The sequence below is a fragment of the Mobula hypostoma genome, chromosome 5, assembly GCF_963921235.1.
Source record: "Mobula hypostoma chromosome 5, sMobHyp1.1, whole genome shotgun sequence".
In the NCBI taxonomy this organism is placed as follows: domain Eukaryota; kingdom Metazoa; phylum Chordata; class Chondrichthyes; order Myliobatiformes; family Myliobatidae; genus Mobula; species Mobula hypostoma.
Genome location: NC_086101.1, coordinates 195,995,587 through 196,011,768, shown reverse-complemented (window position 1 = coordinate 196,011,768; position 16,182 = coordinate 195,995,587). Strand labels below are relative to the sequence as shown.

At 49.5% G+C, this 16,182-nt stretch overlaps 1 protein-coding gene across 3 annotated transcripts in view; it reads left to right on the top strand.

Moving 5' to 3' along the window:
* The window catches only part of cplane1 (ciliogenesis and planar polarity effector 1), a 328,946-nt gene that overhangs the window by 207,654 nt on the left and 105,110 nt on the right, over nt 1-16,182 (top strand). For all 3 annotated transcript variants that reach the window (XM_063049649.1, XM_063049647.1, XM_063049648.1), the window contains exons 31-33: nt 957-1,137; nt 4,616-4,870; nt 14,634-15,191. In XM_063049649.1, coding sequence (XP_062905719.1) covers nt 957-1,137; nt 4,616-4,870; nt 14,634-15,191 — 994 coding nt within the window. The remainder of the gene's footprint in view (nt 1-956; nt 1,138-4,615; nt 4,871-14,633; nt 15,192-16,182) is intronic.

Sequence of the window (16,182 nt, the reverse complement as noted above, 5' to 3'; positions counted from 1 at the left end):
TCCCTAATTATCTGTTCCTATCCCTCTCCAATGCTGTGGTAAAGGAAATAGAATTGTGATCACTATCTCCAAAATGCTCTCCCACTGAGAGACCTGACACCTGGCCAGGCTCATTTCCCAATACCAGATCAAGTACAGCCTCTCCTCTTGTAGGCTTTTCTATATATAGTGTCAAGAAACTTTCCTGAACACACCTAACAACTCCAGCCCATTTAAACCCCTCGCTCTAGGGAGACCCCAATCAAGATTTGGGAAATTAAAATCTCCCACCACAACAACCCTCTTATTATTACACCTTTGCAGAATCTGTCTCCCTATCTGCTCCTTGATGTCCCTGTTACTATTGGGTGGTCTATAAAAAACACCCAATAGAGGTATTGACCCCTTCCTGTTCCTAACTTCCACCCACAGAGACTCCGTAGACAATCCCTGTTGTGAGGACAGGTTGAGTGACTGAGACAGGGGTCCTGTCCTGTGTTTGAGTGTCTGGAACAGGGGCCCTGTCCTGTGTTTGAGTGTCTGGGACAGGAGCCCTGTCCTGTGTTTGAGTGTCTGGGACAGGGGTCCTGTCCTGTGATTGAGTGACTGAGACAGGGGTCCTGTCCTGTGTTTGAGTATCTGGGACAGGGGCCCTGTCCTGTGTTTAAGTGTCTGGGACAGGGGCCCTGTCCTATGTTTGAATATCTGGGACAGGGGCCCTGTCCTGTGAATGACTGTCTGGGACAGGGGCCCTATCCTGTGTTGGAGTGTCTGGGACAGGGGCCCTATCCTGTGTTTGAGTGTCTGGGACAGGGGTGTAGTGTCTAGGGCAAAATGGAGTATCCTGTGCTGCAGTATGTGTACAGTGTGTGGGAGCAACCTGATTGGGTTTTCCCTCCTGTTCGTGTTCCTGAGCTCAGTGACGGTGCTGGGGCTGTACATGACTTGGATCTGATGGGCTTTTGTTCCTCCCTTAGCTCTGACTGGGTGTACCCCTCCCTGGAGCAGGCTGCTTCAGGTGGTCAGTCCATGTCTGGACAGGTTACTGATGCCTGTAAGGAGACCCCTGTCACCCAGGCCACAGCAACAGTGCTTCAAGGAACCATCACCTCTGACGTCAGACATTTGCTTCATAATGAGATGCTTAAGCTGGTTCAGGTGATGTGAATGGAAACCCTGTCTCTTTCGCCCCATCCTGTCATCGACAAGCCAATCATAATTCCCCATCCCTTCACCTTTAGCTTCTTGATCTCTGTGTTCACTCCACACTGAGTACACATCCCCCGCCCACTCAAAGGGGCCTCACTCTGTACCCGCACAACCGCATCCTGTGTTTCCAGCACTCCCCATATCCTCCCGCCATACTCCCCATGGCCGCACACTCCCCATATCCTCCCGCCCATACTCCCCATGGCCGCACACTCCCCATATCCTCCCGCCATACTCCTCACGGCCGCACACTCCCCATATCCTCCCGCCATACTCCCCACAGCCACACACTCCCGCCATACTCCCCGTGGCCGCACACTCCCCATATCCTCCCGCCATACTCCCCACGGCCGCACACTCCCCATATCCTCCCGCCATACTCCCCATGGCCGCATACTCCCCATATCCTCCCGCCATACTCCCCATATCCTCCCGCCATACTCCCCACGGCCGCACACTCCCCATATCCTCCCGTCCATACTCCCCATGGCCGCACACTCCCCATATCCTCCCGCCATACTCCTCACGGCCGCACACTCCCCATATCCTCCCGCCATACTCCCCACGGCCACACACTCCCGCCATACTCCCCGTGGCCGCACACTCCCCATATCCTCCCGCCATACTCCCCACGGCCGCACACTCCCCATATCCTCCCGCCATACTCCCCATGGCCGCATACTCCCCATATCCTCCCGCCATACTCCCCACGGCCGCACACTCCCCATATCCTCCCGCCATACTCCCCACGGCCGCACACTCCCCATATCCTCCCGCCATACTCCCCACGGCCGCACACTCCCCATATCCTCCCGCCATACTCCCCACGGCCGCACACTCCCCATATCCTCCCGCCATACTCCCCACGGCCGCACACTCCCCATATCCTCCCGCCATACTCCCCATGGCCGCATACTCCCGCCATACTCCCCGTGGCCGCACACTCCCCATATCCTCCCGCCATACTCCCCAGGGCCGCACACTCCCCATATCCTCCCGCCATACTCTCCGTGGCCGCATACTCCCCAATATCCTCCCACCATACTCCCCAGGGCCGCACACTCCCCATATCCTCCCGCCATACTCCCCACGGCCACACACTTTCGCCATACTCCCCACGGCCGCACACTGCCCATATCCTCCCGCCATACTCCCCACGGCCGCACACTCCCCATATCCTCCCACCATACTCCCCACGGTCGCACACTCCCCATATCCTCCCGCCATACTCCCCGTGGCCGCACACTCCCCATATCCTCCCGCCATACTCCCCACGGCCGCACACTCCCCATATCCTCCCGCCATACTCCCCGTGACCGCACACTCCCCATATCCTCCCGCCATACTCCACGGCCACACACTCCCCACGGCCACACACTCCCCATATCCTCCTGCCATACTCCCCGTGGCCGCACACTCCCCATATCCTCCCGCCATACTCCCCACGGCCGCACACTCCCCATATCCTCCCGCCATACTCCCCACGGCCGCACACTCCCCATATCCTCCCACCATACATATCCTCCCACCATACTCCCCACGGCCACACACTCCCCATATCCTCCCGCCATACTCCCCACGGCCACACACTCTCGCCATACTCCCCGTGGCCGCACACTCCCCATATCCTCCCGCCATACTCCCCACGGCCACACACTCCCCATATCCTCCCGCCATACTCCCCGTGGCCGCACACTCCCCATATCCTCCCGCCATACTCCCCACGGCCACACACTCCCTATATCCTCCCGCCATACTCCCCGTGGCCGCACACTCCCCATATCCTCCCGCCATACTCCCCACGGCCGCACACTCCCCATATCCTCCCGCCATACTCCCCACGGCCGCGCACTCCCCATATCCTCCCACCATACTACTCCCTGTGGCCGCACACTCCCCATATCCTCCCGCCATACTCCCCACGGCCACACACTCTCGCCATACTCCCCACATATCCTCCCACCATACTCCCCAGGGCCGCACACTCCCCATATCCTCCCGCCATACTCCTCACGGCCACACACTCTCGCCATACTCCCCAGGGCCGCACACTCCCCATATCCTCCCGCCATACTCCCCACGGCCACACACTCCCCATATCCTCCCGCCATACTCCCCACGGCCACACACTCCCCATATCCTCCCGCCATACTCCCCACGACCACACACTCCCCACTGCCCATATCCTCCCGCCATACTCCCCACGGCCGCACACTCCCCATATCCTCCCGCCATACTCCCCACGGCCGCACACTCCCTATATCCTCCTGCCATACTCCCCACGGCCACACCCTCCCGCCATACTCCCCGTGGCCGCACACTCCCCATATCCTCCCGCCATACTCCCCAGGGCCGCACACTCCCCATATCCTCCCGCCATACTCCCCAGGGCCGCACACTCCCCATATCCTCCCGCCATACTCCCCACGGCCGCACAATCCCCATATCCTCCCGCCATACTCCCCACGGCCGCACACTCCCCATATCCTCCCGCCATACTCCCCAGGGCCGCACACTCCCCATATCCTCCCGCCATACTCCCCACGGCCACACACTCTCGCCATACTCCCCAGGGCCGCACACTCCCCATATCCTCCCGCCATACTCCCCACGGCCACACACTCTCGCCATACTCCCCACGGCCGCACACTGCCCATATCCTCCCGCCATACTCCCCACGGCCGCACACTCCCCATATCCTCCCGCCATACTCCCCACGGCCACACACTCCCCATATCCTCCCGCCATACTCCCCACGGCCACACACTCCCCATATCCTCCCGCCATACTCCCCACGGCCGCACACTCCCCATATCCTCCCGCCATACTCCCCACGGCCACACACTCCCCATATCCTCCCGCCATACTCCCCACGGCCACACACTCCCCATATCCTCCCGCCATACTCCCCACGGCCGCACACTCCCCATATCCTCCCGCCATACTCCCCACGGCCGCACACTCCCCATATCCTCCCGCCATACTCCCCACGGCCACACACTCCCCATATCCTCCCGCCATACTCCCCATATCCTTCAGTTTGCTCTACTCAGTCCACAGCCCCAGCGCACCCTGCACCCCTCTCACTCCACTTCTTATGTTACTGTCTCTTTCTTTCTTTCTCTTTATTCTCACAGTCTCTCACTCGCTATCTGTCTCTCTCTCCCCTCCACTGTTTCTGTCTCTGTCCCCACACTCTCTCTCTCTCCACACTCTCTCTCTCCCCACACTCTCTCTCTGCCCACACTCTCTCTCTCATCACTCTCTCTCTCTCTCCCCACTCTCTCTCTCATTCCACCCATTCTCTCCCCCACGCTCTCTCTCCCCCCACATGCTCTCTCTCTCTCTCTCTCTCTCTCTCTCTCCTTTCCATCCAACCTGTGGAACTCACTCACCCCTCTTTATTCCTCTCTGTCTTTGCCCACAGCTCCAGCAAATGAACTTCATGAGCCTGTTGCAGACGGTTGGATCGTCACTGCTGCAAGTACCTGGCTCTCAGCCTCCAGGGTCCGTACCCAGCCCCACCCTTGCTCCAGCAGCACCTTGTCCCAGCACAAACCCACCTCCCACCGAACACGAGGCTGCCCCAGGAGAGCAGGGGCGCAAGCAAGTACCTATGGAAGACAGTCTACCCCTTCAGAGACCCAGCAGTCTACCAGAAGAGAGAGCTGTTCACCTCAGGGTAAATATTAACTTGTCAATACTGCATAATTTTAACAGACTTCCCTCTGTGTGTTTAGTGCTGAATCAGGGTCTCAATGTGTTGTCATTGGAATTCTCAAAAACTCAATCCATCTCACAGTTTCTGTGGTCAGAATCAGATCATAAGCTGTACTTCCCTTAACCCCTCCTGAAGCTGTATACACTGTCCACTGGTAGTGACATCACCAGTAGAGCACTGTCCTCTGGCAGTGACATCACCGGCTGAGCACTGTCCTCTGGCAGTGACATCACCAGCAGAGCACTGTCCTCTGGCAGTGACATCACCAGCAGAGCACTGTTCTCTGGCAGTGACATCACCAGCAGAGCACTGTCCTCTGGCAGTGACATCACCAGCAGAGCACTGTTCTCTGGCAGTGACATCACCAGCAGAGCACTGTCCTCTGGCAGTGACATCACCAGCAGAGCACTGTTCTCTGGCAGTGACATCACCAGCAGAGCACTGTTCTCTGGCAGTGACATCACCAGCAGAGCACTGTCCTCTGGCAGTGACATCACCAGCAGAACACTGTCCTCTGGCAGTGATATCACCAGAAGAACACTGTCCACTGTTCTTGATATTATTGCTTAGGTGTTTATTATTATTATTTTATTTTCCTTCCTTTTTGTACTTGCACAGTTTGTTGCTTTTTGGCACATTGGTTGTTTGTCCGTTGTGTGTATAGTTTTTCATTAGATCTATCATGTTTCTTTGTATTTGCTATGAATGCCCACAAGGAGATGAATCTCTGCATGACATAAATGTATTTTGATAATAAATTTACTCTGAAGTTTTGAAATAATCCTAATCTTTTGTAAAGGAAACTAAAAGTTGGCCCTTTATTTTAAAGGATTCAAAGGACAAATATATGGAAGCGTGTTCCAAATGACCCTCCCCACAGATGAGTATCAGTCCCAGAATAATTCCATCGCCTGAAGGCACACACTCAGCAATTCAGGAACAGCTCAGTCATCATAGTCATAGTCATGGTCATACTTTATTGATCCCGAGGGAAATTGGGTTTCGTTACATTTGCATCAACCAAGAATAGAGTATAGAGTAGAGTCGAGCTTCTTCCCCTCTGCCATCCAGTTCCTGTGGACATTGAACCCTTGAACACTACCTCACTTTTTTAATACAGGTTTCCCCTGCTGTCCGAAGGTAAAGCGTTCCTGTGAAATGGTTCGTAAGCCGAAATGTCGTAAAGGGAAGAAGCAATTACCATTTATTTATATGGGAAAATTCTGTGAGCGTTCGCAGACCCAAAAGTAACCTACCAAATCATGCCAAATAACACACAAAACCTAAAATAACAGTAACATATAGTAAAAGCAGGAATGATATGATAAATACACAGCCTATATAAAGTAGAAATACTTTTCCACAATCATTACTGAACTGTTCTCCGTCGCGAAAATCTCACGCAAGCGCTGTTGGCGAAAAAGCGCTCTCCAGTAACCCTTAAGCGATGAGGCTGCCAAATCTACCAAATAACATGTAAAAATACACAGCCTATATAAAGTAGAAATAATGTATGTACAGTGTAGTATCACTTACCGGAATTGGGAAAACAGCGCCGAGCACACTGATGATGGTGTGTTAGACTGAGTCGCCGCAGGTTGGGTGGTGCAATGGCCCCCATCCTCCGGGCCGCCGACCGATACATTGCCACGAAGCACACAGGGGTCCAGCGGTAGCTGGGAGGTACACAGCACATCTTTAAGAAAAAAGCCGAAATAAACAAGCTAATTAATTAGGTGCCGCCCGACACGTAATTGTCGGCCCAGATCAGTGCCGATTTCCGATGGCGTCGTCTCTGATCTGGGCCGACAATTATGTGTCGGCGGCACCTAATTAATTAACATGTTTATTTTGGCTTTTTTCTTAAAGATATGCTGTGTGCGTCCGGGCTACCGTTGCATTTTCCGCGAATCGGTATCTGTCTGTGGCCTGGGGGTTGGGGTGGTGGGACACTGGGGTGTCATCTCATTGTCTCTTTCCATTAGAGCAGCCAGCTCATCATCTTCTATCTCTGCCCGCCTTGATGTCGAAGGTCGAGGTTCGTCGTCTGCTGTGGCTGATGTGGAAGGCTTGCTTGACTGCTGAGCCTCGCGCAGTTTTCTATCACACAGTTCTTTAATAAGGACTCAAACCATCCAGCAAATATCTCCTAAACCGACGTACCCTTTCAAAATTAAAGTTGTACTTTATCATTACTCATTCGGTTTCGATTGTTAGCCTCTTTTCTTCCAATTGCATCAGCTCTTCATCTGTCAGTTCTTGGTGATGGGATGCCAAAACCTCTTCAACATCATGTTCGTCAGCTTCCACAAGCCAAACTCACGTTGTCCTTACTTCGTTCACCACGATGAAAACGCTTAAATATGTCTAGTTTTACCATAAGTGTAACACTCTTACGAGCTCTTTCAGGCTTTTCCGATACCATAGAACTCATCTTGCTAACGGCTGCTCACAGGCACGTGTTAAAGCAAAGCAGTTCCCAATCCGGGGGTGAGCGACTGCTCGGGGCGCGCTCTGACTGTTATTGCACACTGAATTTTTTTTGTAACAGTGAAAACACCTGAAAGCGAAAGCAGGGTACTAATGTAGGTCTTTCGTAACAGTGAGGTTTCGTAAAGCGAACATTCGAAAAGCGGGGGACACCTGTATATATTATTTCTGGGTTTTTTGCACGATTTTTAATCTATTCAATATACTTGTACTGTAATTGATGAACTTTTTTTTTCTTATATTATTGAACTGCTACTCTAACTTAACAAATTTCACGACACATGCTAGTAATAATAAATCTGATTCTGGTATCCCATCATGCCTTGACCAATCACGAATATATCAACCCCTGCCTTAAATACACATAAAGACCTGCCATCCATAGCTGTTTGTGACAAAGAATTCCACAAATTCACCACTCTCTGGCTAAAGAAATAATTCCTCATCTCCATTCTAAAAGGACACCCCTCTATTCTGAGGCTATATGTTCTCTGGTCTTGGACTCTCCCATCATGGAAAATATCCTCTTCCCATCCACTCTTGTCAAGTCCTTTAAACGTTGGATAGGTTTTATTGAGGTCACTCGTCATTCTTCTGAATTCTACTGAATACAGGCCCAGGGCCATCAAACGCTCTTCATAAGATAAGCCATTCAATCCCGGAATCAATTTTGTGAAACTCCATTGAACCTTCTCTGGTTTCAGCACATCCTTTCTAAGAAAAGGGGCCCAAAACTACTCACAATACTCCAAGTGAGGCCTCACCAGTACATTATAAAGTTTCAACATTACATCTGTGCTTTTATATTCTGTCGTTTGAAATGAATGACATCATCGTGTTTGCCGTCCTCACCACAGACTCAACCTACAAATTAACTTTTAGGGAATCCTACACAAGGATTCCCAAGTACCTTTGCACCTCGTTTTTTTTTGTATTTTCTCTCCTTTTAGAAAATAGTCAATCCTTCTAGTTCTTCTACCAAAGTGCATGACCATATATTTCCCGACATGTATCCCATCTGCCATTTCTTTGCCCATTTCCCTCATCTGTCTGTCCTCCTGGAGCCTCTCTACTTCCTCAAAACTACCTGCCCCTCCACCTATCATCATATCAATTGCGAATTTTGCAACAAAGCCATTAATTCCATCATCCATATCGTTGACATAAAATATAACAAGAATCGGTCCAAACACAGACCCCTGAGGAACACCACTAGTCATTGGCAGCACACAAGAAAAGGCTCTCTTTATTCCCACTCTTTGCCTCCTGCCAATCAGCCGCTGCTTTATCCATGCTAGAATCTTTCCTGTAATACCATGGGCTCATAGCTTGTTAAGCACCCTCATGTGTGGCACCTTGTCAAAGGTCTACTGAAAATCTTCTTTCAGAAACCTGGGGTGTACACCATCTGGTCTAGTTGACTTATATACCTTCAGATATTTCAGTTTCTCAAGAACCTTCCCTCTAGTTATGGTAACTTCACACACTTCATGACCCCCGATACTGCAACATCAGGCATACTGCGAGTGCTTCCACAGTGAAGACTGATGCAAAATACTTCTGTTCTGTTAGTCCATTATTTCCTTGTCTCCCATTACTACCTCTCCAGCATTGTTCCCCAGTGGTCTGTTATCTACTCTTGCCTCTCTTTTACACTGAAGAAATTTTTGATATACTTTTTAATATTGTTGGCTAGCTTACTTTCAGATTCCATGTTTACCTTCTTAACGACTTTTTTAGTTGCCTTCTGTTGGTTTTTAAAAGCTTCCCAATCTTATAACTTCCCACTAATTTTAGTTCTATTATATGCTGTCTGTTTGGCTTTTGTAAACAAGAGAAAATCTGCAGATGCTGGAAATCTAAGCTACACTCACAAAATGCTGGAGGAACTCAGCAGGCCAGGCAGTATCTATGGAAAATAGTACAGTTGATGTTACTTAGGCTTTTATGTTAGCTTTGACTCCTTCTGTTAGCCATGGTTGTGTCATATTACCTTTAGAATACTTCATCCTCTTTGAGATGTATATGTCTTGTGCCTTTGAACTGTTTCCAGAAATTCCAGCCATTGCTGCTCTGCCATCTTCCCTGCCAGTGTTCTTTTTCAATCCATTCCGGCCAACTCCTCTCTCATGCCTCTGTAATTCCCTTCACTCCATGTAATACTGATACATCTGACTTTAGCTTCTCAAACTTCAGGGTGAATTTGATCATATATGAGCACTTATCCCTAAGGGTTCTTTTACTTTCATTGCACAACACTCAATCCAAAACAGCTGATCTATAACCATATAACCATAAAATAATTACAGCATGGAAACAGGCCATCTCGGCCCTTCTAGTCCGTGCCGAACTCTTATTCTCACCTAGTCCCACCAACCTGCACTTAGCCCATAACCCTCCATTCCTTTCCTGTCCATATAGCTGTCCAGTTTAACTTTAAACAACAACATTGAACCTGCTTCAACCACTTCTGCTGGAAGCTCGTTCCACACAGCCACCACTCTCTGAGTAAAGAAGTTCCCCCTCATGTTACCCCTAAACTTTTGCCCTTTAACTCTCAACTCATGTCCTCTTGTTTGAATCTCCCCCACTCTCAATGGAAAAAGCCTATCCATGTCAACTCTGTCTATCCCTCTCATAATTTTAAATACCTCTATCAAGTCCCCCCTCAACCTTCTACGTTCCAAAGAATAAAGACCCAACTTGTTCAACCTCTCTCTGTAACTTAGGTGATGAAACCCAGGTAACATTCTAGTAAACCTTCTCAGTACTCTCTCTATTTTGTTGACATCTTTCCTATAATTCGGTGACCAAAACCGTACCCAATACTCCAAATTTGGCCTCACCAATGCCTTGTACAATTTCAACATTACATCCCAACTCCTATACTCAATGCTCTGATTTACTAGTGGGCTCAACCATGAGTTGCTCTAGAAAGCCATCTCGTAGGTATTTTAGAAATTCCCCCTCTTGGAATCCAGCACCAACCTATTTGTCCCAATCTACCTGCATATTGAAATCTCCATCACTATTGTAACATTGCCCTTTTAGCATGCATTTTTTATCTCCCATTGTAATTTGTAGACCACATCCTTACTACTATTTGGGGGTCTATATAATTGCCATCAGGGTCTTCTTACTTGGCTCAACACCTTCCTATGTCACCTCTTTCTAATGATTTGATTTCATTTTTTACCAACAGAACAACAGCGGCTGCTCTGCCTTCCTGCCTGTCCCTTTGATACAATGTGTATCCTTGAACATCAAGTTCTCAGCTATAATCTTATTTCGGCCATGATTCAATGATGCCTCCAACATGCCAATCAAAGTTTCAAAGCAAACACGAGGATATCTGCAGATGCTGGAATTTCAAGCAACACACACAAAAAGTGCTGGTGAACACAGCAGGCCAGAAACGTCAACTGTACCGCTTCCTGTAGATGCTACCTGGCCCGCTGCGTTCACCAGCATTTTTTGTGTGTGTTGCTTAAAGTTTCAAGGATTCATCTATTATCAAAGTATAAAATTCTGCAATTATTCTTCTCCAAATATCCATGAAACCAAAAAAGAATGGCAGCATGATCATCACTCTCCAATCCCCCCTCCATCGCACAAAGCGCAACAAAAGCATTGCCCCCCCCCACTTGAAATGAAAGAAGAACCGGCTTCCAATCCTTCTTCACCGCACAAAGCAACTAACTAAAATCGTAACAGAAACGTCGACCACCACCTTCCCCCCCCCCCACCGCACAAAGTGCGACAAGAGCATCAACCCTGAAATCCCACTCCCCATATAAAAAAAGAACGGGCAAAAAGCACAATATATAAAACTATAAGACTGTAGGGTGATTCCACCAGCAATCACAAGGTAGGCAGCTGGCATTCACCCTCTGCATACACCTTGATGTTTCGATCTCCCTCTTCACCTAAATCGGTGAACAATGGAAGCGTTTATTGGCGAACACTGGCTCGCACGCCCCACGGTCTTGTCGCCTTGTGGCCCGCATTCACTGCCTCCCAGAATCCTCTCGGAGCCTGCAAAGCGCTGGATCACCCAAATGATCTCCAAACCGCAGATCACAGGCTCCAACAGTTCCAGAAACTGGAGTGTAGTAGATCAGAGGGATCTGGGAATACGGGTACACAATTCATTGAAAGTGGCATCACAGTTAGATAGGTTCATAAAGAAAGCTTTTGGCACATTGGCCTTCATAAATCAATGTGTTGAATACAGAAGAAGTGCTTTTATTTTGAAGTTGTTTAAGACATTGGTGAGGCCTAATCTGGTGTATTATGTGCAGTTTTGGTCACCTACCTACAGGAAAGATATAAATAAGGTTGAAAGAGATCAGAGAAAATTTACAAAGTTATACCAGGACTGGAGGACTTGAGTTATGAAGAACGATTGAACAGGTTAGGACTTCATACCTTGAAGCATTGGAGAATGAGGTGAGATTTGATAGAGGTATACAAAATTATGAGGCATATATATAGGGTAAAGGCAAGTAGGCATTTTCCACTGAGGTTGGATGGGACTACAACTGGAGGTCATGGCTTAAGAGTGAAATGTTAAGCGGAACATGATAGGAATCTTCAACGTGGACCTGACCTGATGTTACCTGGATTGGAAGGCCTACCTTATGAAAATAGGTTGAGTGAACTTGGCCTTTTCTTCTTGGAGCTACGGAGGATAAGAGGTGACCTGATAAAGATGATGAGGGGCATTGATTGTGTGGATAACCAGAGGCTTTTTCCCAGGGATGACATGGCTAACACAAGGGGGCATAGTTTTAAGGTGATTGGAAATAGCTACCGAGGGGATATCAGGGGTAAGTTTTTCACACAGAGAATGGTGGGTGCGTGGAATGCACTGCCGGTGGCAGTGATGGAAGCGGGTACAATAGGGGCTTTTAAGATCCTCTTAGATAGGTACATGGAGCTATGGGGCTATGCAGTAGGGAAATTCTAGGCAGTCTGTAGAGTAGGTTACATGATCTGCACAACATTGTGGGCCAAAGGGCCTGTAATGTGTTGTAAATTTTTATGTTCTATGTTAAAAGGTAGCTCTTTTTATACATTGCCTCCTGCTGATCGGTTGCTCCTCCAGTCAGAGAAACTGCCTCGAAGCTCTGCCTTTTAAATCTCAATCGCTGTCCTGTTGAAAGATGACTCACCCCTGACATTGATTATCCAGCAAGTGAGAACTTAGCCCGAAAAGTTGACTGTTCATTCATCTCTATAGATACTGTCTAACCTGCTGAGTTCATCCAGCATTTTGTGTCTGTTTTGCTCAAGCAAAGGATGTAATGCTGAGGCTTTATAAGGTGTTGATCATACTGCATTTGGAATATTGTGAGCAGTTTTGGGCCCTTTATCTAAGGATAGAGGTATTGGTATTAGAAATGTTGCAGAGGAGGTTCATGAAAATGATTCCAGGATAAAAAGGTTAATGTATGAGAAGTGTTTGATGGCTCTGGGCCAAACCTGCTGTATTTTAGAAGAATAAAGGGGAATCTCATTGAAACCTATTAGGTACTGAAAGGCCTGGATAGAGTGGACACGGAGAGGATGTTTCAATCAGGAGAAGAGTCTATGATCCGTGTGACATGGAGAGGATGTTTCCATCGGGAGGAGAGTCTGGGATCTGAGTGACATGGAGCGAATGTCCATCAGGAGGAGAGTCTGGGATCCGAGTGACATGGAGAGGATGTTTCCATCGGGAGGAGAGTCTGGGATCTGAGTGACATGGAGAGGATGTTTCCATCGGGAGGAGAGTCTGGGATCTGAGTGACATGGAGAAAATGGGTTCCATTGGGAGGAAAGTGGGATCTGAGTGACATGGAGAGAATGGGTTCCATCGGGAGGAGAGTCTGGGATCTGAGTGCACAGGTGTTGGATGGTTACTTCAGGAGGAGAGTGGGATCCGAGGGCACAGCCTCAGAGGAAAATGTTATCAGTTTAAAACGGAGATGAGGAGGAATTTCTTTAGCCAGGGGGTTTTGAATCTGTGGGATTCATTACCACAGATGGCTGTAGAGGCATGGAATATTTAAGGCAGTGATTCAATTTCAAAGTAAATTTTGTTAACAAAGTATCTCACCAAAAACTGCCCCGAGTTTCTTTTTCTTGCAAGCATTCGCAGTGGAACAAAGAAATACTGTGCAACAGAATCAATGAAAGAGTGACAATCAATGTGCAAAATAACAATCTATACAAATACAGAATAAATAAATAAATATATAAATAAATGCATATGTACATAAATAATGAGAACATGGGTTGTAGAGCTTTGAAAGTGAGTCCATAGGTTGTAGAATCGGTTCAGTGTTAGGATGAGTGAAGTTATCCACACTGGTTCGGAAGCCTGATGGTTGAGGGGTATAACTGTTTCTGAACCTAGCAGTGTGGAACTAAAGCTCCTGTTCCCCTCTCCCAACGGCAGCAGTGAGAAGAGAGCATGGCCTGGATGGTAAGGTCCTTAATGATGGATGCAGCTTTCTTGTGTCAATGCTCTTTGTAGATGTGCTGAATGGTTGGGCTGGGTGTATCTACCACTTTTAGAGGTTTCTGATTAGTCAGACATCCCCTCCATGTCCACTCGGATCCCAGACTCTCCTCCAGATGGCTCTTGATGTGAGTTGGCAACAGCATATGACGAACGTTGAACTCTATAACAACCTACCGATACTCTCCATTAAAATCGAGACGAGAAGACTGTAACTAGCGGGGCACTGTCTACGCCACCCTGAGCTACCTGTCAGCCTAGTCATCATATGGGAGCCCTAGCACAGGAGGATGAATCCTGGGTGCCCTCCCAAGACTATGGTCAACACGCTCTTAGAAGACAGCGGTGCGGCTAATGTAGATGAACTGAACAAACTGATGAGGGAGAGGGAGAAGTGGAGAGTCTGTCATCGTGCCCGACGCCGGCCCCCTAGGCCTGAGTCGATGTAGTAGTAGTAGTAATAGTAGATTAGTCAAAGGGTTGAGGGTTACAGGAAGAAGGCGGGGGAATGGGGTTGAATAAAATTTGGCCATGGTTTCATGATGAGCCAAGTGGCTTAAGTGTGAGCCTGTATCTTCCAGCCGTATGGCTCCCCCATACCCCAGACTGATCGCACTGCCCCCTCTCTCCCCCTGGATTTATTCCACATTCATTTCTGCAGCAAAAGTTGTTGTTTATGGGGACATGGTCCTTTAAACCAGTGTACTGATGTTCTCCTTTCATTTCCAGAGCCCAGAGAATTTACCAGCCCTCCCGAGGCCTGAAGACGCTAGTGTGGGTGGAGGGCAACAGCTCCCTAAGGTTCTGCATACGACTCTGCCCCAGCCTCTACTCAAGAGCGGTCATGGAGCCCCGTGGCAGCCGATTCCTGGGCCCTGTTCCAGCTGTGGGCTCCCACTGCTGCACCTGCAGCCCCAGGGTCAGCTGAGACGCCCCCCATTCGCCAACCCTCAGCCACGGGAGGCCTGGGCACCCCCTACCCTTGCGTCACAGCCCTCCATTCCCCCTCACCTGAACTCAGCTGCATACAAGGCGGGGGTGCCCAGCCGGGCTGAGGATGGTGGGTGGAGGGAGAGCCTGACCAGGAATCAGGGACTGAGGGCAGGAAGATCCCGGAGCCTCCCTCTGCACAGCCTCTACCCCCCGCAGCGAGCCCTGCCTCTCCTCCGCCTCCCTCAGCCCACACACACCCCGCTCTTCCCACTCTCTCTGGCCCAGTGCCTCCCCACACAACAGAAGCTTCTCGCCACCCCACTCTGCTACAGCAGCCGCTGTCTGGAACCTCAGGTAAGGCTGGAGGCCATGTGGGAGGTGGGAGGGACCGGGGGCGGTGGCCTGGGCAGGAGTCGGTGAGGTAGCCTAGGAAGGCATCACGGAGGTGGCCTAGGGTTGTGGGACTCGGCCAGACTTCTCCCAACATGTACCACAACAAGAGCTAGAAAGATATCTAAGCTGGTTATTGAAAGGTTCTCTGGGTGCTCTGTGATCCACTCCACCACAGAGTACACAGCACAGAGACAGGCCCTTTGGCCAAATGAGTCCATGCCCACCAAACTTTCTTCCACAGTACGTGGTCCACAGTCTGTCACAAATTTCTTTCCACAGCATGTTGTCCACAGCCTTATCAATCCGTATATTTGTCCAGGTGCTTGATAAATATTGTGGAACTGTCAATCTCAATAACCTTCTCAGACCGTGAATTGCACATTCCAGCTTCTGACTTCTCAACTTAAATTCCCTTTGGTCTTAAATATCCCTGCCATGGACAAACGCTTCTACTGTCTACCATGTCCATGCTCCTCTGTCAGGTCCCCCACATCATCCTTCACTCCTGCACTCCTGGGAAAACAGATCCAGCTTACTCCATCTCTCCTCATGACTGACGTGCTCCATTCCAGGCAATCTGTTCTGCACCCTCCCTATGTAGTCACCTCCTTGTGATGTGGTAAGCAGAAATGCACCCAGTACTCCAGCTGTGGCAAATCATTGCTTTACAGAGCTGCTCCTACACCCTTTTACCCCAGGGAACTAGGCTCTTGTCATTCACGAGAGCCCTACCATCATCAGACTCTCTAAGCTACTATGGCCCAATAGTGTCACAGTTAGTTAGCACTATTACTGCGCCAACGACCTGGGTTCAATTCCTGCCACTGTCTCTAAGGAGTTTGCATGTTAGCGTCATGGTGGTGTCTATCATTAACGACGGTGACCGAACACCTGTTTTTAAAGTGGAAAAGCCGTTGCACTGGGCAGTTCCTCAGAGGCCCAGGTCCAGTGG